This window comes from Labrus bergylta, chromosome 1 (assembly GCF_963930695.1).
Source record: "Labrus bergylta chromosome 1, fLabBer1.1, whole genome shotgun sequence".
NCBI classification, from domain to species: domain Eukaryota; kingdom Metazoa; phylum Chordata; class Actinopteri; order Labriformes; family Labridae; genus Labrus; species Labrus bergylta.
The window spans coordinates 22,199,545-22,227,183 of record NC_089195.1 but is presented as its reverse complement, the minus strand read 5'-3'; the positions used below and the strand labels follow the sequence as shown (position 1 = coordinate 22,227,183).

The following is a 27,639-nucleotide window of genomic DNA, read 5'->3' as shown; positions in this document are numbered from 1 at the left end:
CAACCCTTTCAGCTGCTGCGTGTGCATGTATTCAGCACTGCATGTTACATGAATGTTCCTTGCGTTTCAGTTGATTTTGGCAGGACATGGGAAATTTGCTTTTGCTTTACTTGTATCATCGAATGGATTCTTTTCACTGCTATCTGGAGGCTGTTGCAAAGAGTTTTGAGGACGATAAAAGCACACTTGAAGATAATTTGGGTGATTTATGATCCATAAAAAGCGTCACAATGCTATCACCTTTCTCTGTGGGAGTGTATATTTGCCAAACTGTGTGAATCAGAGAACAGTGGTTATATTCATCCAGTTGGTGTGTTTGTGGACAATAAAACAAAGATTACACTTATTTGACTGAAGTTTTTATTCACTGATTATTGCTTTCCTTACAAACTCCAGCTGTTCAGTCACTTTTTAAGTGTTTTTTTTTCCTTTAACAGGTCACTGTCATCATGGAGGTTCTTGGTGTTTAATTTCTTAAACCACAGTATGGCAAAGAAAAACAAAACAAACTCTGTAAACACAAGCATCTCTAGCCACAACATTATAGACTGGGCTGTCACTCATGTTGTGGCCAGAGATGCCTAAGACACAGTATTTTGTTTGTTAGCTGTCTTAATTCCCTGTGAGGGTTTGTGTGTGGAGCTTATGTGCTATGTTGAATTGCGAGCGATATTGTTCAATAATTTAGAGTGCCACTTTCCTCATGAAAGTTTGAAGTTAAAATGAAATGTTTTTTCTTTTGGCTTTATTCTGAGAGTTAGCTGAGAAGATAAAAAAGCAACAGCCAAGAGGCCTTTAGCTTAGCATAGCTGAGCACAGCACAAAGACTGAAAATGGTTACATGGCTTGCCTAGCTCTGAACAAAGGAAACAAAATACACATACAAGCACCTTAACAGAAAACTTCTAATTCATTTTATCTTGTGTGTTTAAAGCTCTGGTAGGCAACTTTGGAAAAAAACAGCAAGAGTAAGCAACATTTGAAAGTATCCATTCAAAAAATGACTAAGTCAATCCCCCCAAAAAACATGAATGCACACTGTTGGATAATTATCAGATAAAGGGTCACTGCCCATCTTATTCTGTTTAGTTAAGATAAGATGGTGCATTGGAGAAACACAATGGATGCTAAACATAATCATGTTAGCACTGTTATTCTGATGCTTTTAGCATGCTGATAGTAGCATAAAGATAGAAGCACAAATGCTATCATGGCTATAGGCTGTTTGTTTTTTTTATACCATATTTGAATTTAGGCTAACCTGCTATTTGCAATTCATAAAAAGATATCAGAGGTGCATCTTCTCATCTAACTCTTGGCATAAAGCTAATGAATGTATTTCCAAAACTGTTTAGCAGTCCTTGAATTCCCTGATCAATGTAACCTGTGGAACCGAAATGATTCAAGCTAAATTACAATTATTCACAAAGAATAGAAGAGCTAATACTACAAAAGCTTCAAACATGTTATAAAACAAACATTAACAAAAATATATAAAACTTTCAAAAGTTTTGAAAGCTGTAAAAAATGTACACTTGTGTCACCATGTTAAAACTCATCAGTACAAACAAATGTTTTCTCTACAAATACAGTAAAAACTAGCTATGGAGGTACATAGTACTGATGGGAGATATTGTACAGACTGAGTACACTAACAGGACTCCTGGTGTACTGCTGGGGCTTCATTCAGGTGGGTTGAGAGAACACATGATATTTTACAATTGGCTGGCATTAGAGGTCCTTGTCAAATGGCTTGGAGGGGTGCCGGGGGTGTGATGCCCTCACCACACAGTTCCTGATTGTTGCTGATCTTCCCAGAGAAGGAAGGTTTGAAAGTCCAGTGATTCTGCAAAATAGAGTCTGTGTCAAAAAATGTACCAAAGTGCTCTTAAAAAAAAAAAAAAGCAATATAAAAATGACACTTACCAAGAGGGAATTATCAGTTCCAGGTGTCTTGTCCGCTGTGGATTAAAAAAAAGAAATTAACTTTAGGTTCATTTCACTTTTGCACAGGCTCCAGACCTGCAGCAGTTTCACCCAATCATAAATCACATCCCGCCCATCCAAACCAAATCAAAACATATAGTTCACATAATGATCAGTGCATGAAGTCATTGTTTTTCAAATATGAACTTCGTTGGAAGAAATGGATTTAGGTGTAAAAAAATATAACGTATAGAATATAGAAAAATTATTTTTAAAAGTTATTATTTACATCAACAGTACAAGACAGTATCATCTGTAAAATAAAGAGCTGGATACTATTTAGTGCAGCATTTATAGTCCCCATGGCATGAAAAATAAAATTTCACAGTTTTAATCCAGCATTCTGTTTGAAATATCTATTTATCTGCCAAATATATTTCACTTAAGCATTTTCTGAGAAGTTTTACATCAAAAATACTGTAATGTCCTGTAATGTCTGATGACTCATCCTGCACTCTGGGGGATGCATTTTTCAGCCAATTAAAAATCCTTGTCGGAGCTAACGATCCAATCAAATTCATCTAACGTTATGTTCTGCCTTCTATCTTGTGATTTGTTCTATCCCATTTCAGTTGGAAATACGTCACAAGATGGCATATAGAACACAGCATGTAGACCAAACAAGCTAACATTTTGCAAACACAAAATTTCAACCCACTGCAGAAGGCCTCCTTCATACTGGTTTAATCCAAGGACAAATATAAGAATCGTTGACACAGTTTGGATGCATGGCAGTGTCAGTGTAAAAGCGGTCTTCAGCTTCAACTGCTCCATAATAAGAAACTTTTCTGATGAACAGACCCAGAGCTTGAATGCACATTAGTGGTTAGAAGACATTGAGGATGGATGAAGACAGTGACAGAAGAGACAGAGGGCTGGTTTCTGTCCACCTGTATTTTAAATGCATTTTTCATCTTCACACCGATAAACCTGAGTTGAAAGCTGAATATTAATTTAAAAAAAACAAATAAAATTGTTGCTGTTGTTGGTTGGCTGAGGTGGAAGTGAGGTGGAAACTTCAATTGGCAGAAACCTCATACTCGGCACTCTGTTGAAGCAGATTCAAACATTGTTAAAACTCGTGACAGATTGCTGTTCTGGTTCTGCCCAAGGTATCTGCCAGTTTAAGGGAAGTTTTTCTTTGCCACTGTTGTCAAATGTTGCCAGGTTCTCGCTTATGATGCATTGTTTTGTCCCTCAGATAAAATGGCAAAGAGTAGTCTGAAACTTCTCTTTGTGTCCTGAGATAATTCGGATATGATCTGCAGCTATATAACAACAAAAAAAGATTGATTTTGTACTGTTCTGCTGCAACTGTTCATTGACAACTGACCAGGTAATACGGGCCACAAACTGTTAATCTTCTAACAAACTTAGAACAGTTTTGTATATATAAAAAAAAAAAGCTTTCTTGTGCAACTTCGTAAACTGAGTCATTATCTTCTGCAACGTATGGATGAAAACTTGGCCATGGACGTATGAAGACAAAAAAGTATTCATAGATGATGTCAGATTGATGATGATGATGAAAAGGTTGGTGGTTCTCAGATGTTGTTAGATGAAAGTTAGTTGGAAGTATCAACTGATTATCAGTACCTCATCGACGATTTCCTTTGGCTCACCAGTCGGAGTAGCTTGGTGGAGCAGATGCCCGGGGGAACCGGGTCAGAGTGTCAGAATAGGGAGAGCTACATGTACACACACACAGGTACATATATAATGGGATTTTTTTGAATATATATATAAACCTAACATTTGTGGCAAATGTGGCAGATTTTTCACCGTCTGCAGACTTTCAATCATGCTGAAAATGATCCCTCCACCAATTAACACGGCAGCATGCAAGAAAGCAGAGTCTCCAATCGTACCTGAGTACAGCAAGATCTCCATGGATTTCACGAATATGCTCACCATGATTACCTGTATTACCCAGACTGCAACAAAAGAGCAGGGGGTCAGGTGAGAGAAGCAATGTGAGGACTCCATTGGAAGCATCATGGATGGAGTGATCCTCAGAAAGCATCTCTCAAGATGGAAATGTAGTTGAAAAATAGAGGCGGAGAAGACGATGAAATGAAGATTTGTGTGAAGAGGAAGGGACAGAGCTTTTGACTTCTGATCAAAAAGTAAGAAAAATGTGCAGAGATCCAGAGCTCAAGTATCCCATATGAAACAGGGGAGTGGGAACGTAGAAGAGGACGGAAGGACGCATGAATGACGGACAAACATTAAAGTGCAACAAGCCACGGGTAAGAAGTGCTGGAGAGAGATGCAGTAAACATGAGGAGAAAATATGAGGAGAATCAAAGAACAGAGAAGGAAAAAAGAGGATTCATTAATTTCATTTTTGATCTTTAGAAAAGATTCAGGAAAAACTAGAAACAAATCGGACAACTCTGAGGCTGGATGTACAAAATATATTTTTATTTGGACTCACTCTTCGAAGACGTCCTCTGTGTCCATTCTTCGATAATACTTGGCCAGTTTGATAGAGAAGATAATACTGGGAATCAGAAGGATGCAGCAGCCTCCAAGACCAAACCAGAATGTGTTCTGAAAACACATTTAGAAGATAATTGTAACATTTGTTTCTCCAGTTAACCTTTGTATCATCCCTGTCGCATAAAAAAATACTGAATTAGTTACAAATTTAAGTCATAAAGAAACAAACATCTTTACATCACATAAAGTTAGTGAAATGAGTATTGTATTTGAAATTGTATTTTATTTCCTATTTTTTAGACATCTTGAAGATTGACGAGCTCTAATAACGTCTAAAACTCTAATCTATGTATATATTATACCAATCATGAGTTTCAATCCTACAGATATTTTTTTATCACACAAAGACAAACATTCAAGGCTACACAAGAAGTATATGTTTGTGCCTGGTAATATACACATTACGGGGCACAAACAGAACATATAAATATAAACATATACAGTACATGTACACACGTGGCAGCTGGGGCTGGAGCACTGATATAAAAAATCTCTGTTTAAATTAACCACGGTCTGTGGTTTGTTTGAGCTCTCATTAAATTCCCACCACAAACTCACATGCATGATATATAGCTTATATGTAAATATGAACCTTTACAACACTTCAGGGGTCATAGTGCAAACGGTGAATAATCTATGTGTATGTAACTCCCTGCCCTGCCTCAGAACAGACTGTATCTCATCTCAGTGTGTACAAGTGAATGTGTTGAGGGCTTGAGAACATACTGTTCTCATATGTGTGGCCCAATGACTCCGCAGCCTTCATCGCTCCCTCAAACAGTCAAAGAGCCGTTTATGTTTCCAGTCGGGATCCAAATAAATGTGGGGAACATGTTCAGTACATACAGCTGCAAAATGAATCAGAGCACCTCAGCAGCCACGCATACACACACATAGACACACACACACACACACAGACACGCACACACACACAGACACACACACGCACACAATCACAGTGTTTTGGTGCCTTACCACTGAATCGACTATGAAGCTGCATCCTACTATCTCCATGCTGTCCACAATGTTACTGATGGGTTTGCACTGGGCAACCTCTGCCGTCAACTGTGGGGGAAGATACACACATTATGTATAGTATACAGCAAAAAACCCAAATTATAGATTACAGAGAGTGTGCTCATGACGTCAAATATAAAACCTCAACTTGATGAGTATGCATGCATCAGTGGAAAGACTCTTCACATGTGGACATTTGGTTCCTGCTGCCTAAACTATCCTCTATCTTTTTATTACAGACTTCCAATTTCAATCAAAGTGGCTTTATGGACTAATAAAATCCCTCTGGTTATAATTTACAAAGCTTCTTTTATCTAGAACCCAGAACTTCCTCTTTACTCTAAAGCGTAAAGCGTGATTATTGAAAGTCAGCCCATTTATAAAACCTCCCTGTGAACTCAATGCCCTGCAAATAATAAAGACAAAAATCAGAAATAAGAAACAAATTAAGACCACCTGGTCTAACCTGAAATGACCATAACCTGGTCGCTGGCGCTCAGTGGGTTGAAGCAATAAACAATTGTGCTCTTGCTTCCTGCTGACAATGGGCCTCATTCACCAGTATGTTCTTACTTGATGAAGGACCAGCTTTCTCAGAAAATGCTAACTAAAATAACTTCAACTAAATGCATGACATGTCAATACAAAATAAAAAAAAATAAAAAACTGTATATAAAAAAACCTTGAATGGACAACAAGAATTAAAACTGGGAATTTACTAATGCATTGACTAAATGTTTTAAATAACCATGACATGTATGCCTTTTCATCCTTATTATACTTAAAATATTTAATCTTAAATTAAAGAGTTTACAATCAAGAATGTGACAATGTAGGCTACATATTGAAATGTAACGGTTTTGACTTTCATATGATTGTCGACCACTCCCACCAATATTGCCATGAAATATCGCATCTGTACTAAAAACCAGCTGATTAATTGGAGCCTTTTTAAGGGCAGGCAGGGAACATACATGATTGTGATTAATGTCCAACAAATTGTAAAGGTGACAGATCTAGCCTTACTAAAAGAAATTGCAGCCGGTGCCTTCAGAAGAGAGCTCATCTTCAGAGACTGCAAAACACGTTTGAAGCGTGTGATGAATGGCTTATCAGCCGATTCTGACTGCCAAGGCATGTACTGTATTGCTGCAATTACATAATTCCCTGGAATAGCATCTAAGCCCCAAGACACACCCACTTTTTTTTTTGCCTTTTGGGGCCATCTCTTGCAACTTCTACTTGTTTTCACCTAACTGTTCTCGTCCTGATCGTCTTTATATGGAGAGATGGAGGCGTGGTAGTAAGCTGATTGCAGGTTGCAGGCACGCGCCTGTCAATTTAGAATGATTCTGATTCACTAACTTACGCAAGGTGGTGAGAACAAAATTGGCAGGTACGCACGTGTCATGAATCTGACTGACATGAGTGAGACATTTTCTACACATGTATTAATGAATGAGGCCAAATATCTCTACTGTAAATACTCAATTCCTAATATTTAAAATGACACATAGTACTATATATAAAAAATAAAATGTTAGTATACTCACCGAGTTTTTAACCCATGCTGTGTATTGTTTGAAGTATCCCACTAAGCTCTCAGTGTAGCCCTTTGTCTCCTAGACAACAAGAGAGAGAAAAGGTGTTGGTAAATAATTGATGTTGGATTTAATCAGAAAGATAGAGCCTGGACTGAGCTGAGGAACAGATACACATGTTTTTTTTATTTCATATACCTAGGATGATTGACCAGACTAAAGCAAGTAAAAGGACAAGAAATGCATCGACATGAACACAGTTATAAAATGCTCATTCCTACCTGTTTAACCACATGGGATGCATTGTGACTGATCAGGTACTCGACGGCATCGATGGCACTCAGGATGTTCGTGACCTTGACCTGGGGGAGGAATTAAATGAAATCCTTACTAATTTGATAATTAAGGAAGTTTTGCATTAAATTATTATTTCTAGTTTATTTAAAGTTAACAAAATGGATATTGATGAGAAGTTTTTCTCCAAGTGGTCCAATGGTTGATTACACCATGTTAACACCAGGTTAATACACAACAGTAACACAGTTCATTATGATTTAAATAGGGTATGATAATATTCACTCAGAATTCGAAGACCACTACGATCTGGCTTATTCACTATGTAGTTCACTATACAAATATAGTGAGCTGATTGCAGATAGCCTAAGAGATCAGTGTGGGCATCTGGAGTTATGCAAGTTGAAATAAGTTGAAAAAGTTCTGTTTATGTTATACTTGCAGTAAGGTTGTACTAAAGTGTTTCATCAGTTTGTTTCTCACCGGTAGGTCGTTGGCCGTTATCTTCAGTTGCTTGATACTCTGGCTCATGACACTCTGTGTGAGAAGAAAGTACTGTCAACAAACAAACCATCATGGCATATCTAAATACTGCTTACCCAATCACATCACTGACACAACATTAACAACACTGCCCAGACAAACACGCACAATGAACACTGTCACATCGCTGTGTATCAACAAAAGCTTACCCGCGCTCTGACATATTTCTGTCACAAATAACAAGAAAAAGAGAAAAAAGGAAAATTGTGATCAGCTAACAAAAACACACGTGTCATACATTGACAGTATGTCAGTCCATATTATTGGACAAAATGTAAGCTGTGTAATTAGAGCCATTTGATAAGTGTTGTTTGATAAGAAGATAATGCAAAAGATGTTGATCCTACTTTCAGTTGAGTCTCTTAAAGTGTCATACTTTGATATAAAATGTCAATTGAAGTTAAAATAAACTCAAGATACTTAGTCACATACGCACACACATTCACACATTGCAACCTCATCCAAATGCTTTTGCCCTCCTGATACCTAACCCACCACACGGCCCTTAGCGGCCACCACAACCCAAGCAGCATTGCCAATTTCAAAAACCAGGCTCAGTACATGTGAGCTCCAGGTATTGACAATGCCAATACTATCTACCTTAGTGGCCCCAACAATTCAACTTTGTTAAGGGACACACATCACTGGGGTTATCAATTGGGCACCTCCCTTCACAACTGTTTTCTCAAGTTATAATGTTTGTTTTTGTCATAGTGTTTTTTGGACATAGGAGAAGACCTGTGTGTGCTTTCTTGTACATATGTACAATATGTACATAATCTAACAGTAGTTATTTTGTTGTTGGAGAGTTGATTACCATTGCTTGCTCCATAGGAACCACCTGTTCTCTGTGAATTTGTCTGATGCTGCTTGCATGCCCTTTTAGTGCATTTTCCAAAGCACCACGTGGCTGTAAACAAACAAACAAACAAACACAGAAGATAAAGACATTTGTCACAGTTGCACATTATGGAGTTTTCTTCAAAGAGCTGTAATAGATTGATCAAGCTTTTGTATAAATGTGTTATTAACTCAATGACTTATTATTCTTCCCTTCCTTTGATATACACATAGACACAATTATCCCTCTGTGGCATTCCCCATGTGCTTTAAATGGCACAGTTCCTGTACATACCTGTATTCATACTATACATGTGCTATAAATGTGTTAGTGTGTGTGTGTGTGTGTGTGTGTTCAGGGTGAATGGGCAGCCTGTTCAGGGCTTCAAGCCTGATCACTGAGCATGAAGTGGAAAAAAAAGAGAGAGGCTGTTCCACTGTACATTTGGATTTGTTGGTTAAAGGATATTTTATGTTTGAAATTTCAAACCTGCAGTGTTCAAGTTGTAAATCTATTTACCAAAGAACAAACTAACAAGACTGTTGAAATATGTCCATAAGGATTTTCAGCACAACATTTTTTTCAAATCAACTGCCTGGAAAAATAATTAGATCCAGCAAAGACAAGGATCTGAAGAGACACTTGGATGTAGATGTCTGTGTTGCACAGCACTGTTCTTTATCTGTTAACATAACTTCAGCAGCATAAGTTGACTTACTTCATCACAGTTGACTAAGTATTTTCCGTTGCTTTTTAAAAGCTACAAGTGTAACTCAAACAGGTCTTAAGATTTGGGGATTTCAATGATAGGAATCGTCCTGATGCTTTAATATGTTGATCCAATATTAATAAGACTTACCAGCTGGTCGGCCTGAGCCTCCAAGTTGGTAGAGAAGGACAATAGATCCACCTGAGTGACTCCCTTATTTACCTAAAACAACAACAAAAAGGCATTAAATAAAGATGCAGGGTTGATATACAGACACAGCCATTTATTGATGTACAGTATCTGTCTGGATTCAAGGAGGTGAGGTTCTATACATGATTTCTTTTTCTTTGTATTGCCAGTAGAGATGTTTCTTGGGACTAATTTCCCTTTTGAGTAGCCTAGTCAACATGACTTGAGGTGAGAAAACACCCAGAAAAGGGTGAGCACAATTTATTCAACATGGCTAAATACTGCCCAAAACCATCCTGTGTGTAGCCTATTTAATTGCTACAGCAAATTGACATCTATTTCATTTGCAACTGACTCGTGTGGCACTTTACTCTGCAGATGAAAGAAGCACCCGATAGGTTTGCAGAGTGTGTCTAATGTAAGAAGTGCTAGCACCACTAGCATCCAGTCCTCTTTGTGGGTTAATGTCCACATGTCTGTGCTGACTGTAGATACACAACGCTTCAATCAAGCAGTTAAATGCCAGTTAAACCTAACACAGCAGGGAGAGCAGGGCCCACTAACTGAAGCTTCAGCCCCAGCTAGTGGCTACTGGCTGTGTTACAGCCTAGAACACTTGGGGGGCCTATGTTAATAAAATATCAATTAGTTTGACTGACTGACTAGCCATTCTAGTGCTGAATAATGAGGATGTTGACGTTTAATCGCTTTGCCAATTGGCATAAAGGAGCAACAATCACGTACAAAGAACATCATGAAACAGTACAAAAATAATACTTCTGTCAGCGAGACAATGTTAGCGGGTTAAATGAAGTTAACCTCTACCCACACGTTTACATTAGTGGCGCTACTGTTTATCCTAATACGGGAGTAGAATCCCTACAATGTGATACGATACAAGCTCTGCACACAAACACAGATTACCTCTGCCAGGTAAGCATCATAGTCAATCTGTCCGATCCCAGAGTTGGCGAAGTTGAGGAGGTTGTCTCTGCCAGCCTGCTCCAGCAATGTGATGTCCCGCAGGTCGATCTTAACGCTTTCAAACACATTGGCCAGATCCTTGTTGTACTGTTGGGAAAGGCAAGGCAAGGCATATCGATTCATATAGCACATTTCAGCAACAAGGCAATTGAAAGTGCTTCACACAAGAAATCAAAAGCATCATGACAAAGGTAAAAAGAAAACATTTAAATAGGGCATTTAAAAGTTATTATAACAAACAAAAAAATCAAAGAGAACACAAAATAAAAACAGAAGAAACGGAAGCTAAAAAAATAAAATGATAGCAGTAAAAGACAAGTGTAAAAACTTGAGCTACATAAATATAGTAATAAAGTTAAAATTAAAATAAAAGGGCAAAAGTTACAGTACAGTTTTTACAGTGTATAAAGTGTTTACGCTGCATGTCACACATACCCATTCACACACTGATAGAAAACGTTGCTATTTAAATTGGCTATCAGAAGTAACTAATCATATTCATATACACATTCATACACCGCCCATGAAGCAGAAGGAGCAACTTGGGGTTAAGTGCCTTGCCAAAGGACACATTGGGCATGTGCCTGCAGAAACTGGGGATTGAACCCCCATCCTTCCGGTTGAGAGACGACCGACTCAATCACCTGAGCCACAGCCGCCCCAAGAAATGTATTTTGGCCCTATGCTATTCAGACCTTTATAGACCAGCAGGAGTATTTTAAAATCTATTCTTTTAGAGACAGGGAGCTGGTGTAAAACACGTACCAACTCACAGGTCACCAGGTTGTCAGATTTTTCTGCTCAAAAGAATCAGTGCTCAAACTGACACTTACCACCGATCTGTTGAGGAAGGAGTTGATGTTGAACATCGTCTCCAGCTGCAGAGCGTGGTACAGACCATTGTTCTCGAAGCAGTCCCTACGAGAGAAACATGGTCAATCAATGACTTATCCAGTGCAAATGCATGTGTTGATCTATAGCACACTGTTTAAGAGATTGCATGGTATTTATTATAAACATCAAAGAGCAAAAAAAAAAAAACATGGTGAAAACATTTTATTAAAAACATATTACAGCAAAAAACAACAGTTTATCCTTTTATTTTAATCTAAAGAAAAATAATCCCCTTGTTTTCCAAGCGATTCTCAACAATGTCTTAAACCAGAATCTTTTTATTAAATTTTTCATGTATTTTTTTTTTTTATTATTATTTTTTTAAATGACTGTTATCATTTTCTTCTTGGATCAGATACAATACATCTTTTTGTTATGCAAATGAATAGAATCAGGCTTAAAAAAATAATCTGTTGCAAATCAGCTGTTATCATGTTACCTGTACATGCTCCCCAACGTCAAGTCAATGTTCTCATTCTGGAACAGCATCCCGGGGAGGAAGTTCTTCTTGGCAGGATGAACCAGGTATGGTGTGTCTATGATCTACAAACACACATACACACACACACACATTAGCACAGGGCCACAGTGTTGTATTTGACGTAACACTCTCTCGCTCAGATAAAACTCTCTCCAAGATAAACACTGAGAGGGCCAGAGAGAGAACTATTCAGGAAGGAGTTGAGTGTGCATTCAGTACCTGGAATAGCTGTCGGTTAGCTAGCGGTTCACAAATCAGCTTCTCCACGTTGCCACTGACGACAAACAAGGTGGTCACGATGCCCATCAGCGCCCAGGCAAAGATAAAGGAGAAACCAACCCCACTGAGAGAGAAAGACACCCAATTTGGGAAACATTGTCACACAAAAGCATCCGTCATTCTTTAGTTACCGCTTTCCATCATACATGACAACATCTTCATTCAATTTATTTTCTAATAATCTGATCAAGACCCTGTATGGGCCCACGAAAATGGATTGAAATTAATATATGTATTATGACTTACACCTTCAATACAAGTGAAAATGTATGTCATGAAAGGTTAAAATGATTTTTGGAGTTTTGTCTTGGTAACGTACGCCATCAGCAGGTTGCCGCCAGTGTTTGATAAGCAGCCCCGGGTTGTTGGTGTAGCTTGCTTGTCGTAGCCACAGGTGCCACACAGCAGCCCGAGGATGTTGAAGGCCACAACCAGGACTACCGTACAGAGTACCGCCACACAGCCAATCCACCTGCAGCACAGACACACATGTTTGTGAGGAGGGCTCCGGGACAACCGCATCTGTACATGGGGGGCTGAAACTAACTGCTATGCTAAAAAAAAAAAAAATGCTCTGTTTTGCCACACACTTCTGGAGGAAATGATCAATGTCAATCTGTTTGGTTTCTAAATGCTTCCATAAGTTTACTGATTGTTTAACGTTTATTTCTGCTATCTGTTTCTGCTGAAACAGTTAAACAAGGAGCTGAGCCTTGTAATAAAGTTGAGAGGAGCCAAACATCTTTCTTCCCTTGATAACATCTGCTTTTAGCCTGAAACCAGGTCTTGAATAACTCCCATTTTGGAAGTTTTCTCATAACAATGTGAGAGATGTTTGTGCCCTAACCTGAGTAGCAAAAAGACAAACCTGTAGAAATCCATTTGGTCAATCTGTGGGTAATAGGACTCAATGTCTTTCTGTCCTTGGGTGAGGAAAATGGTGAAATTGACCAGAGAGGCTTCCACTGGAAACATCTTGGCGAAGCCGATAATCTCTGCTCCTATCTTATCCAACATGTTTTTAACTCCTACAAACAAAAAGACAAAAAATCAAATGGAAGAAAAAAACTCACACCTGACAACTCAGAGGGGAGGCGGGGATCATTTGACCTAATAAGAAAACAAATACTTACGAGGTAGAGCTGTGGTTTTTATCATTCAAAAGAAAGCAGTTGAAAGTAAGATGAGACAAATTAAGAGAAGTCACAGTAGATATAATATAATGTGTAAAGAGGAGGGGGGGGGGGGGGGGGGGGGGGAGCTGGATTAATCATGCAAGCTAACATGCATACAAACACACATGCTTGTGTACCTGAGACAATGTTTTTGGTTTGCTCTTTAACCAGTTTTGGTGTATCATTGAAGGACGAGTAACCCTGGAAACCAAAAGTAGGAGAGAAAAGAGAATTGAATTAAAGATCGAGGATGTTTGGTAGGAAAATGATGGGTGAAAAAGAACGTGGTAATCGAGGCAATGATGAGATGTACACAGACACTAACCTTTTGTACTATATTGCTGAGGTCTGTTTTCAGGATTACATTGATGTTAGTCAAGGCATGACTGACATCTGCAAGCTGAAAGAGGGAAGTACATGTAAATAGTAAGATATTAAAATACTTGTTACAATTATTTTCAGGTTGTCATCACCATTCATATGCCAGGCGGCCATCTTGAGTTTCTTGGTACCTTGGAGTAATCAGCATTGACACCCAGTTGGGACAGTGTGGAACGGATGGTGTTACAGGTGTGAGACACAGCTCCATTAGTGCAGGCAGGATCTGACAGGGTGTTCGAGAGAGAGGCCCGCTCGCCTGAAAGACTGGCTTGAAGTTTCCCTGTACCCTCCTGAAGGACCTCCAAGGAGGAGCTGACGTTCTCTAGGGCTTCCTTGGTCTCCCGCATGGCTACAGGACAAAGAGGAACGATCAAAGTCCAACGAAGTTAAACCATAAGCGTAAATCTGGTGATCCTCATAGGAGTTACGCTGTATAAACATACATTCACAATTTACAAATCACCACAGGACTTCACAGATTATAAAAACAACACTGATTACACTGACCACAGGTCAACAGTCCACAGAGGAAAAACCACAATAGAAGACGTTTTACAGGTAACGACAGTGGTGGAGGATCAGGATCTATAGTTTCTGTAACATACACAATGCACTAACGAGTCACAAGCACTGCAAATAATGAATCCATGTCAACTCTGATTACCTTTGATGGCATTTTCAACTTTTGCTTAAATAAAGATGAAATGTGAGGGAAACAGAGCAAAATAAAAAGGGATTATAAATGGTGAAGATAAGCCCTGAAGCGAAACACCAGGAAATTAAAGTGATTAAACTGCAAGGTCATTTATCTCGCCACTTTATGTATTGCAACAATAAAAAAAAGACAGATATTTAGAAAACAACAGAGTTTTATTGAAGTATTGAGGGGTTGTCTTTTATTGGAATAAGAACAATAAATGGTTGAAGAGGTTAATGCTTGATTTCAAAATGAAAAATAAATCACCAATTACATGTGTTGACAGAACCGGTTGATTGTTTCAGCTCAGCAGCTTCAGTGCTATGTTTCAAGTGTTTGGACTGAAAAATAAAAGTGATATATAAGAGGTAATACAGAGGGATGTGTTTTACCTCCTGCCATACGCAGCGCAGTGTCCAGAGAGGGAACCACCTCTTTCTCCAGCTGACTTTGGATCCTACCGCCCAGCAAAGGCCCAATGTCTGTCAGAAAACAACAGACGAATCACAAAACGACATTTATACGTTGTGGAGGCAAACTCAGGCAGCCACTAACACAAGTGAGAAACATTGAACTAAAACTGTGAACATGCTGAGATGACTTACTGTCAAGGTCTGACAGGACTTTGTGTTTTGCCGTGGTGTACTGGCCTGTCAGATATTCAATTTGCTGCCGAAAAAAAACCAAACATACATGTTAATTTAACACAGTACAAAATAAAAACTTCAACTGTGTTGTTTGTGTTAACCTCAAGGGCGTGTGTGTGATCGTGTGAGAGGGCTTACAGCAGGTGTGTTGTTAGCAAACGTCTTCAGGTCTCTCATATTGGTGTTGATGAACCGCCGTGTGTTCTTTATCTTGATGCTGATATTATGGTTTGCAGCATAGGCAATAAGTACTCCCACACTGAAACACACATAAACACCCACATATACTAAGGATCAGTCAAGCAAAAAAATCACAATAAACACTGTGACCAGCAGAGGGCAGCGTAGCATCATTAAACTGTATTTCTGCTGAAAGGGCTTCAGCTTCAGCAGTCACTCAGAGACTTGTGAGCAGTCTACAAAGTCACATCTCTCACTCAGTTGGAGGAGTCAAGTTAGTCTTTTTTTTATTTACTGTATACACTCTTCCTTAAAGTGAGGATTTTAACAAAGGCCGGCCTAAAAATGTAACATGGTAGCAGCTTTCTGTCTGTCTCTGTGCTGGCCATGAACTAAATCCAACCTCTAATCTGTCATTAAAAACCGCTCACATGTTTGATCCAAATGCCAACAGTTGTGTGACAGAAATAGAGTCGTGCATTTTTGATCTGTTTCAATCAATGAAAGTTGAGACTGTGAGGGACGATGTGCAGGATTCTTTAGTTTCTTCACATTTCTGATGTGAGAGAGCTTAGTTGTAATTTTTTGTTAGATCAGTAACGATTTTAAAAGATGTTTTCGAAACCTCTACAACTAGCTTACCTTCAAGTTTGTCAAATAAATGTTGTACCTTTTGTGTCATCATTCGATCGGCTATGCTTCTGTTATTGCTTTCCTGAGCTTTGACAAAGAATTAATGGTAATAACCACATTATTTCAACCATCTAAAGATATTTAGATTGTCTTGCCAAATGCCCCGAGCACTGAACTGACTAAATGTCAGTAAGGGAAAAAAGAACCTCCTGAGTGAACTATAGAACAACGAGTAATAATCAACCCTGATCAGATGATACCTCCACATCCCCAAAAAGCTGATGAGGGCTAAATGTATGCATGTGTGTATGTTTCTGTGTGTGTGTGTGTGAATGAGCAAGCAATATGTGGGCCTTGAAAGCACTCATTCAGACAGAGAGGCCTCTCAGAGTCAGCCAAGTGGTATCAGTAACACTTAACTGTCCTGCACAGTTTGGATTGTATTTCTCCGACGGTGCACCTGTCTACCCCACAGCAGGTAAACTGCATGTTGTACAAGTTTAAGAGGCTGTAGATCACTCCCCCAATTATTTTTCGATACTTGCTGTTTTTGTCGTTTCCAAACTTTGAGTGGTTAGTGAATAAACTGTTGTTGGCGTCTGACTGAAATGATACATGATAGTGACTTTACTTTCATAGTTAATTCTTCACTTAATTGTCATTCATAGAGATATTATGTAGATGACAGGGGGGAAAGTTGAAGAAGAGAAGAGACAACGCAGCTCACTGGCTGGACTCACTGAGGGATGTTGTGATTGATGATATATAACCTCTAAGCCCATAAAAAGTCACTTCAAGCAGGTCGGGCTGGGTTAAGATTTTAAAAACATTTGATTACTGGTTGCTTTGGGATCTATGACTTTTAGTTTTACAGAATATGCTTCCTTTCCAGTTTTTTTCTGAAAAATGTATCCATATTGAGGGCCAAAGTATTGTCAGTATCCAGAGCAGTTAATCCAAAACCTTTTGCAGCAGTAAAACCTCTACAGCTACAGTGACACACCTTCCAAACTGGGGTGCATACAGTAACAACAGAAACACACGTATTATACCTTAATACTCTGGTGAAAAAAAAAAAATAATAAGATGATGAGGACCCAGAAGTAGGAGAAGAAAACAACTTACATTATGAAGATAGAGGTGCAGACGAGCGATGCGGTGTAGAAACCTCTCTGACAGTCAGCATTCTTTCTCTGTCTTTGGTGCATTTCCCCTCCGCAGTTCTCACAGCAGCGACACACACAGAACCACATGCCTATGATGGGCATGAGGACCACGAATAGGATACCTATGGTGCCACATATGAGGAACCCAGACTCATAGTAGATCCACTGCAGGAGGACAAGATTAACACAATAATCATTTCCCCCCTCATTCAATCATTTCTGGGACAATTTTCTGTGTTATTATGTGGGATTTCAGCACTCTGTTAGCGCAGAAAGTTTACCTGCAGTAACAGGACCACATTGTCGGGCTGTGATAGCCAGCGATGGAGGCAGCAAAAACAAGTGCACATGCAAACACACAAAGCAGAAGAAAGGGAACAACAAACACCAAAAAGTGATCAGTGTTACAGCCAAGTGATCAGAAAGAAGCAGAAAGTAGAAACTCACATTTCTAAAAAGGGAAAAAGGTATTAATTGTAATCAAAACACTGTGATATCATTACAGTAAGTATGATATTATCTGATTGTAATTGATGCATTTACAAGTTTAAATACTGGACACCTTATAAAAGCACAGTAATAAGGCTTCATATATTATATAATAATCTTTCGATGGCAAACAGATTTTGCAAGAACACAGTCTTAGTAAAAACAACTGCATGTTTTTATGACAATGTGAAGCCGTCTCAAATTGGGAGTGGCTGTAAGTTTTCACACATTAAACCCTCCTCAAGCCACAGGAGGCCAAACATCACTTAACTATGAGACAATCTTTGATTCAATTTATGAAGCTACATATACATTTCACATGTATAGTAACAATTCATAATTCATGGAAAATGTTCACATAGCATTACATTAGAAATGTATTCTCAGTCGTCTTTGAAAACATACCTTTCTCCATTCTTCTATTTTGATTCCCCCCATGTTTTGTTGTATAACTTTCACAATCAGATCTGAAAAAAAAAAAAAAAACGGACAGATACTAAGTCAGCAAGCGTTTTTAGTTTGCAAACATTGTCATGCAGAATTGTAATCCCGTGTACAGCTGTGTTTTACATGCAGTGCACAGCTTGTAGGGGAATCATCTGCCAATTTCATTCATAATCAAGAACGTTTCCTGTACAGTTTTTGACAAGCTGATACACTGACGTACAAAAATCGATTTATCTTTTTCCCAGGCACACAAACAGATTATGCATACTGATTTTTTTTATTTCCGAGAACAATATTACAAATGCATCTCCTCATTTGTCTGGCATTCCCCATTTGTTTGAACCGTGTAGATTGCCTGTGAGGATGCAGCTCAGTCCAGCTGTCTGTGTATATATGGGTCAGCCAACACTAAGCCTACCTGGATGTTGACTCATCCACACTGTTAAATTCCTAAGCAGGTAAACATTGGTTCCTGTAACAACACACATTACTTGTATATGTGCCAAGAAAACAAACCCACATGTGCTGAGTACATAGGTATATTTAAACACGTGTTGCAACATACATGGTACACAGATGTCCTTCAATTAAAAGCTTAAAGAAACAAGAAGTCTGTGTACTCAAAGCAGGGATGTCATGTATTACAGTGAATTTAATTACGCAATGTTATGAAGTGGAATTGCATAGTATTCTGCTTCACTTTAGCTATTTTTTGTGCTTATAATTCTACTGCTGTAATTAAAAATATTGTACTGTTTACTTCATTCAAGTTTACAGCTTAAGTTACTGATTTCTTTCTACAGATGTGTTATGACATTTTAGTTTAAAACAGACGTTTTATATTAAATACAACAAGAATTAACAAAAATTAAGAATTTCAATTCAAATTCAAACTTCACATCAGTATATAAAGTTGATAACATTAGATTTAGCCCTTAGCAGCTACAGTCATGGTGATTTAATTACTTCTTGGAGTTGTCATTAATTCACTGTTAATCATCATCAATAGTGTAATATCAATTTTTCTCAATATGGCAATTCTGCTATTTTAAATTACTTGTAACTGATATTTACAACAAAGTTTTGTTGCTTCTTATACTTGACCTAAACATCTGAGTACCTCTTTCACCATATCAACAACCATATTTACCTAGTATGAAAAATGTAGCTTGAACTTGCTTAAAGCTGCATAAATAAAGCTAAATGGACTTAAACTTGTACAGTACAGACTACTCAGTGCTCTTTAAACCGCAGGTCACATCTACCATTCATACACATTCACACTTTACATAGCAGAGGTGTATTGAAGCAGGTCTTGGTTGGCACAAGAGGTGACACTGCACACAACAAGCAGATGGAAGCAAGTTAAGTATGTACATGCTGACATAGCTGGTTACACACATGGCACATCCCATGTTAATCTGCATGGACCAATGAGGCAACTTTAAACTGGTCTGGCATCTTGTTTTCGATGGTCGTTGGCAAAGAAAAGCAGCTAATAATCAAATTTAAAATGAAAATTAAATCAAATCCTTCAACAGATAGTTGAACAGTTAGTTGTGGCTTGATTTCTACGTAAAAAGAAAACCAAAAAAGTAGTCATTTGTAATGTAGTAGCCACAGTATTCCAGGTTGATGGATCTGATTTTTATGATTGGTTGTAAAACAACCAAACCTTATAATAAAGTGAAGTCTATACATTCCCCTTTCCCATTACTGGTGAAAGTAAAAATGTCTTTCTGCTGAGTAAAAGGAGACTTTGGTTATCCTTTGTGGCCATATGGATAATCCTCTCAACACCATCTTCCCCGTCTGCCGATAGTCAGCTGCCTTATCTTTTCTCGGATGTTTACCAACTGTTCATGAAACGTGTTTACCTGAAGGAGACCCCAGACTGTCATTTAAGGGTAAAGACGTCTATCTTTATTTACTCTGCAGATGCACTATATGCGCACATCTGAGTCGTGCAGATGCCACCTGCTGCTCATCTACTTAGTTAGCATTAGCCACAGAGGGCAGTTAAGCTAAGACAGCTTATTTCAGTGACCCAGTATAAGAGTTGTCTCCAGCAAATGAAAGGAAGAGGGGGGGGGGGGATAAACAACCATTAGAACTAGACCTGTACGGATGAAGAGACCACTGCCTAACTAAAAGCCATGGGTCTGCGAGAGAAAATGTACACTCAAATATGGCCTTTGTGACTTTGTGTTTTGTGAAGAGCTACCTTTGATTAACCAGCAATGTCAGCAGAGTTGTAGTAAACAAACATGTTGTGTTGTTATCTTTAGACTCAACAGTGCTTAAAGAGACCCTAGTTTGACTTATGGACCAAAAGTGCTTAACTCAAGTTAAATAAAGGGAATTTAAAAATAGATTGAGCCTGATGGGAGTTAGAAATGTCAACATCACACACTGCTGCTAGTTATCTGTTAAGATGTTTAAGTCAGAACGTACAGCCCTCTTCCCGTAAAGTGTAAATATAGACATATCCTATATGCTGAACAGCTCTCAGAGATTACAGGAAGGTGTGAACATATCCTTACGCAAACCCATAACCATCTCATTACTTGTCACATTTTAGGGTCTTCTTTAGAGTAATATAACAGTCTGACGCTGGTACAAACAGAACAGTGACAGTCTGGAAAAATGCCAGTACATTAGCTAACATGTTCGCCTTCATGGTGCAACAACAAGGGGAACTTAAACCAAGATATAAATAGAAGTTCACTTTTTGATCAATTTCGATTTTTTTTATTTATTGATTCAATATGTTACAACTTCAATTACTTGGGCTACTACATTATAACCAAGACAATCAATCACTGAGTGTTGGACGGTCGGTTTCTAAAGCTGTCGGTAAGTTAAAAATAAAGTTAAGCAGGCACCCCGGAGACAAAGTCCTCAAAGCATCAGGCACTGGTTTCCACTCCCAGTCCCCACGTTTTCTGTCTCTGTCCAGCTGTCCAATCTAGTGAAGGCAAATGCCCCCCTCCCCCTCCCATAAACAATACAAAACAAAAGAAAACTTAAAGTTGCCATGACACAGCATGTGGATTGACATTGTCCTAATAGTTTCAATGTGGCTCTGAAACAGCATTTTTTTTTTTTTTAACAACAAGCCACAATGTAGATAGAAGTGAGAATGGTGAGGGTTGCATTAGGAGCTTTGACCGAAGTCATGTCGAGTATTTCAAGGCACAATTATGTAGAACTTTAAATAAGACGGTACAGTGATACTCCACAGTTTGTATATGACTGGAAACAGGGGCTAAAATAAGTGACACAGCCCACTGTAAAGGAGAGCAAACAACTAAGAGGATTATGTGGAGTATCTTTTTCTAGCGTTTGCAACGGACACTTTATGAAACTAACAATGAGACAAAATATTTTAAGATAAGATTAAACAAAACACATGTTTTCAATAACAATTACCTAATTATCATTCCCTTGATTCAATCTGGTCTACAGAATAGAAGAAGATATACTTTATTAATCCCGCAAGGGGAAATTCAATCTTAGACGATAGTGATTGTTGTATATTTAGTTGACATCAATAAGAATTAAAACATTGGAAAAAATAAGAGAAGCAGGAAGCAGATTTTTTTTTTTTTTTCATTTTTGATTAAATGTTTAAACAACGAATACATAAAAACGGGTTTCAATTTTCAGTTTAAAGTCTTAGAAACAGTATCTATGTGTGAAGACAGACATCAGCAAATGTTGTCTTTTTGTCCACAAAAACCACAGCAAGAGTTACTCTTTAATCTAATAATACAATTACAAGACTTGTAGCTGGTTGCTGTAAGATACAGATGTGATACACAGCAGCACAGTGCTTTCCTCTGTGTGTTCGGGCAGATTTAAAAGGATAAACACAAAACGACAACTTTCAAAAGGCAGTGATCTCTCCCTTGTCTTAATTATCCCCATCAGACCACTGATTTGTCTTTCTCTTGAGTCTGATCTTATTCAAAATGTCTGTTAACTGATAAACAACTTGTCTACGACCAATCACAGTAATTAAGGCGACAGACTACACCAGGACTATGACCCACTTTCTGTGCATGTTTGTGTGTGTGTGCGCCTGACTGTGCTTGCATATGTGTTTATGTGTGTGTGTGTGTGTGTGTGTGTGTGTGTGTGTGTGTGTGTGACAATGCCATCTGTAGCAGTTGTAGCTTGTGTAGTGTTAGCATTAGCCCCGTGGATGCTAATCCTCTAATCTACCCTGTGTGTACCAGAGTGGTAAGACACTGCCTCCTCACACAGTGAAAGAGTCCAAAATGCATCGTAAAAGAAACTTTCACACAGATTTAAGAAGAAGGAACCAGCGATGACCCCGTAGCTGTTGTTGTATTTTACCACAAATCGGCTCTATTTTAAGTATTTGACCTTATTTATATCTGTTTACTGTAAATCATTATTTAGATTTGTCATTGTGGTTTGTTGCTGTTATTATGTTTACAGCTCTTGGAAACATACATTGTGTTGACTGTGCGTATTTAACTAAGCTTTTACCTGACAGCATAACAATTAAACAAAATGAATAGTACAATGGTTTGTGGAGGAATTTGCCTCTGACTACGCGACGTGCCCGATTAATAAATGGTTAAGTGTTATGAGATTGTTCAACCTCAACAATCCACCTGATCTCTTAAGTCTACTCAATTAACTTCAGTTCCACAGTGTCCCTAACATTAACCCAGCCTTTGCCCTGACCACAATCCCCTCTGCCCTAGCTAATAATAACCTTACTAGAGCCCCCAGCCTCAACTTCATTCAACCTCAGGAAACACCAGGGAAGCCTGGGTCTTTTTTTAAGAAGTGTAATGATGCGCTTGTATTGAACAGAAGCACCTATAGAATCAAGGAGAGAAAACCATTTTCAGGAAAAGCAAATGTTTAAATAAATGTAATCAGTAAGTTAATTCTGCCATGTTTCAACTTTTGCTTGCTCCAGGATCATTATGTGTGGATGTATCTTCTTCTTAAGACAACATTTCAACTATTTAGCCACATAAATGTCTTCTTTTTTCATACTTTATGTGGTTGATACTATGGCCCAGTGATTAGATTTAAGAAAAACCGAGGCCTGGGTTGTTGTGTTGCTCTCTCACCCAAAATAACCTGTGGTGCACAATAAGTGACCGAGCAGCGGCTGAGAGTAGGCTGAGACAACACAACAGAGGTGCACTTCACCACACTCGTCTGTGAGTTGGCGTCAAACTGCTTTAATTCTCTGCTTGCCTCTGATTGGGTCTCATTAGGCATCCATGGAGTGAACAGGATTACTAAAACAAAGAAATAAAAGATCACTGATCTAACTGACAACTGTCTGACCTGACACAGGTGACAGTGGTTGGATCCATCGAGAATGAGTGGATAAGGTCCCAAATCAAATCTGCAATTACCGCTTAAAGCTGTACCAAACTCATATCTTTAAGATTGTAACATTGACGGTCATTGTAGCGTTTTAGTTATGATGAAGGACTTAGCTACTTTTTTTTAGAGGTTTTGGCCCAACGACTGAATATAATGACAAACTGTTTCAAACTTGTTATTCTACAACACTTGTTTGTGTTCGTGACCTGCACAAACACAAACACAGTCTTTGATTGACTCTGCGTTTATCGGTAATGTGATTAAAAATGATTCATGACTCAGAGGACCTGGCAGTTTAGGGAGCACCATGGTATACCTGAACTTGCTAAACCTTGGACTCTTGAGTGAACTGTGATTAACCTCAGGGTAGGTGTCCTTTTCCTGGCCCTTTTCCTCTGAACTAGCTGTGTTATTGTGAGGTCTTGATGGATCACCGGTCTTGAAGCTGCCGTTATGTGCACACTTACAGCTTTATGTTTTATTTGCAAAAAAAAAAAAAAAAACCTGAGTTACATCTTTGATTTAATTGAAATATCTTCAAAGAGTTATTCATGTTTTTATCACCTTTCTTCTGGGTTAATGTGATGTAGAGTTCACAAGCCACAAACAAAAAACAGAGATTACATGGATTCAGGTTCTCCAACATGCAGTCACCGGATTATTAATTCTCAAAGCATGATTATTTATGTACTTTATGAACTTCCTTTGAAGTAACATTCACTGAGAATCGATTTTAGTCCTGAGTTTGGCGTAGCTTCTAAATCACAACTCATCAGACTAAAGTTTGAACTGAAAGATGTTACGATGCCTTTTTTTTCTGCCGGACACCAATTCTGATACCTGAACTATTTTTGGGACAATACTAAGCAATTTCCACGCCTTACAAAATGCAAATACTGTAATTAGATGTATGCCAACACTGCTTACCCTGTTTGGTGACCCCATAAATTTGAAGTTTGACATACCAGATACATTCTTTTTTTTATGGGGGGATTTTCAAGTGAAAAATCTTGTCAAGTTGCTGACATTTCGCTTACTCTTACTAATGATAAATTGTCTACTAAAACCATACAGCTGTTGTTTGGTGGCCAAGGACGCAGGAGAAGAAGAAGAAGAACTTGGGGGGGGTATCAGACGGGTTTCCTTTGGTTCTATTCTATCTCTTCATGTTCTTGCTTTCTTTGTAACAATATTGGTTGAATGTGAGCTGTCATCTTGCATTAATCTGTCATTTTCTATTATGTACATTTAACAGTGCATGTGAAGTGCTATAAAGCTTTCATTAATATAATAACCACATTTTTTGAATGTTCGAGTCGTAAGTATTGTTTGGAGTAGATATGATCTGTGATTTAGGAGTGCACAAGCTCCATTCAGGTGGTCCCCACCTGTGTGTGTGTGACACTGTGATGATAGTGGAAAGTCCCTTGCAGCAGGAGCATATGGTCCTTTGGATTAAGGTATTATGTGGTGATGCAGGTGACTGAGAAAGCCTCCTCTAATCGCTGATCTGCTAATTGATTAGCCAGCCAGCAGCACAACCCTGGACACCAAAATGGCAGCAACTTAAAACCTTCAATCCTATTGCAGCGTGTCATCCTCCAACGTGACCATTCATAGCACATAAACACACTTGGAGTTGGTTGTAGCTCTATATAGCCATCACTGGGTTACTAAACAACCCCAGAGGGGCAGAAAATAGAAGTCACTATTTTTATATTGATCAAGCAACAGCTATGATCACTATTCAATATTGTTAAAGCACAGGCCCTGAGAGGATCACTTATGAGCTATAGCAGCTATTGATTCTATTAATCTGATCTTAACATTGGTTTATGAGCTCAACAGGCACAAAGTTAAAGCATGCAAGCCCTTCACTCTGTGCTTGTGCTCTTCTGAGCCTGTAGCATTTTAATCACAGGCAGCCACGTATAGTGTTTTTTTGTAGAAGTCGTGCAACAAGTCAGACATTCAAAAAGAGCATATAAAAACATTATCAACGTGCAAACAACTCGTGCCATAGAGCTCTCTCATGTTTTGAATGTTTTTGGACTTTGCTGTTTAGTTTAGACGTACAAAAGGTCAGCCAGAGCCTCTGATGATGAGGCCAGTGGTTTGTAACCTTATGAGATTTTGACCCCTTAGAACAAAGCGAAGGGAACTTGTGAAACCTCAGTACAAGTTCTGGGCTCCAGCTCAGTGCTGATACAGAGCTGTGAGCTGTTGGCATACTTTTTCTTCATGAATTGTTTCATACAACATTTTTTTTGGGACATTTAGATGCATCATTTAACGAATAATTGAAACAAATTGAGAAAGAAAAGGTCAGAAAAATAACTCACAGTGATAGTTATACACATCTGTCTTTGTTATGTCTTGAATTGTCTTGTTACCCTCTTCGTTTTATCTTGGGACCCCCTTAGTTGGGTATCAGGTTGAGAACCTTTTAAAGCTCAAAGTAAAATACTAAAGGTTGAAAATACTAACATGTGCTGTGATAGAAGGAATACAAGTTCTGCTAGTTACAGCTACCATCCAAAAACTTTTACAAACCTTACTCTGACAAAGATATTTTCATTTTCCATTATTGTTTACCTTAAATCAATTCACTGTTGTTAATTACTTTTTCCTGCATTTTAATATGTGAAAGTAATACAGCTCCTAGCGTTGATATATCGTATTCATTCTTTCATTATCGTGATTTAAATTTCTACTCAATCCCACAACAGCAGCAAAGGATTAGGAACTGTCAATTTGACAATAGATTAATCAAAAAAAAAAAGAAATGGTCCTTTTTATTTGATTACACGTTTCAGCATGTCTTTAGCCAAAATGTATTTGTTACTTTTCATTGTAGTTCATGAATGTAAATAAGAGTCTTTTCTTCAGAAATTGAAATACCTCACTTTGGTCTCTGGGAATGGTTGTAAACATTTTTTTTAATTTTTTTTTTTTACTATTATTATGTTAAAATAAATGTAGTGTTAAACGAATTATTATCACAAAGTGGCAGATATCATGTAGGAATAATTCTGTACTTAGTTCTTAAATTCTATTTTACTTTAATTTATCTGAGATTATCATCTTAATTTTAATCTTAATGCTGTGGTTCTTGAACATTCATCCCAGTACACAGAGTATGGCCATTAGAAAACATCTGCAGGGACATAAAGTAAAAAATTCATAAAGGTCACTGAATCCATTGGGTGAAGAATTAAGAGTATCCTAACACCTGTTACTCACGTAGGCCTTCTGAACATTCAAATGCTTACGACTATTTGATGGTAATAATGAATGACCTATATGTGCAAAGTAAAAAGTGCATCCCTGACATTTTTCATGTTCGCAAGAGGAACTATAAATAGAGTGAGATGCAGAAAGAAGAGCATTAATGTAGAGGAGGGGTTGGTTGGGGTGTGTGTGGGGGGGGGGGCGCGATTATCTTCTCACCTTTAGGAAAGGAGTTGGGTTGAACGACGTAGAGAAACGCATGGACGATGTTGAAGAGGATACCCACAGGTCCTTGCTCGTGGTATGCGTGGGTATCATACACCGCAGCAGGTACAAACCCAAAATCCAACGGTTCCACAGGTGGAGGCGACCGCTGCCTGCGAGAGTCTTGCCGGACCACAGCAGGGGCCCCGTCCCTCTGTTCCGCCCGCTGCTCGGTGCTTGTGGCCCCCCAGCAGAGCAGCAGGACGAGCCACCTTGTCCACAACATGGCTCAGAAAAGTCTGAGCTTCGAACTGAAAAAGAAAAAAGATAGACAACAGGGAAAGAAAGCTCCCAGCCCGGCTCGCACTACAGTAGGCTATAGAGGGAGGTTGGAGGAGGGGGGAGGAGGGGGGGGGGGGGGGAAGATGAGACACCTGTCCCTCACGGTGCTTTAATCCTCGCAGCCAGCACAGAGACGACAGTCCGAAATAAATCTTTTAAAAGTAACATCCAGCGGTCCAAAACCTGGTAGAGGTTAGCTCCTGTTTTGTCGGAACGCACTCTTTAAACACATCATCGTCCTGGAGTAAAGTCAGCAGCTCGGAGGACCGACGGCCGAGGATGTTCCCGTTATTCCGGTGTCCTTACTCACTCTCTCACCGGCCGGCAGCTTGCCTTAATCTCGCGTGCACGCAAAAACTCCAAAGCGCTCGTGACCAATTCTGCAGCGTGCGCGCGCGACACACA

General features: G+C 38.7%; 1 protein-coding gene across 10 annotated transcripts; it reads right to left on the bottom strand.

The window, feature by feature from the left end:
• Window positions 1–337: 337 nt before the first annotated feature.
• Window positions 338–27,585, bottom strand: prom1b (prominin 1 b). Of its 10 annotated transcripts, XM_065956730.1 has the most exons (29): window positions 26,908–27,582; window positions 18,034–18,095; window positions 17,421–17,447; window positions 17,099–17,304; window positions 15,299–15,419; window positions 15,119–15,182; window positions 14,906–14,995; window positions 14,481–14,504; window positions 13,948–14,165; window positions 13,761–13,835; window positions 13,573–13,636; window positions 13,129–13,288; window positions 12,580–12,732; window positions 12,201–12,324; window positions 11,940–12,043; window positions 11,440–11,524; window positions 10,547–10,693; window positions 9,584–9,655; window positions 8,701–8,793; window positions 8,033–8,050; window positions 7,824–7,877; window positions 7,328–7,408; window positions 7,059–7,127; window positions 5,464–5,553; window positions 4,424–4,539; window positions 3,855–3,920; window positions 3,583–3,674; window positions 1,927–1,961; window positions 338–1,846 (listed from the first exon to the last, which is right to left on the bottom strand). In XM_065956730.1, exons 1-27 carry the CDS (start codon window positions 27,176–27,178, stop codon window positions 3,605–3,607), a joined length of 2,724 nt encoding a protein of 907 aa, XP_065812802.1. In that variant the 5' UTR covers window positions 27,179–27,582; the 3' UTR covers window positions 338–1,846; window positions 1,927–1,961; window positions 3,583–3,604. The 10 variants fall into 10 exon arrangements, with proteins under 10 accessions (XP_065812802.1, XP_065812815.1, XP_065812822.1 ...); XM_065956743.1 differs by lacking the exon at window positions 3,855–3,920 and having other exon boundaries at window positions 26,908–27,581; XM_065956750.1 differs by lacking the exons at window positions 3,855–3,920; window positions 14,481–14,504.
• Between the last annotated feature and the right edge of the window lie 54 nt (window positions 27,586–27,639).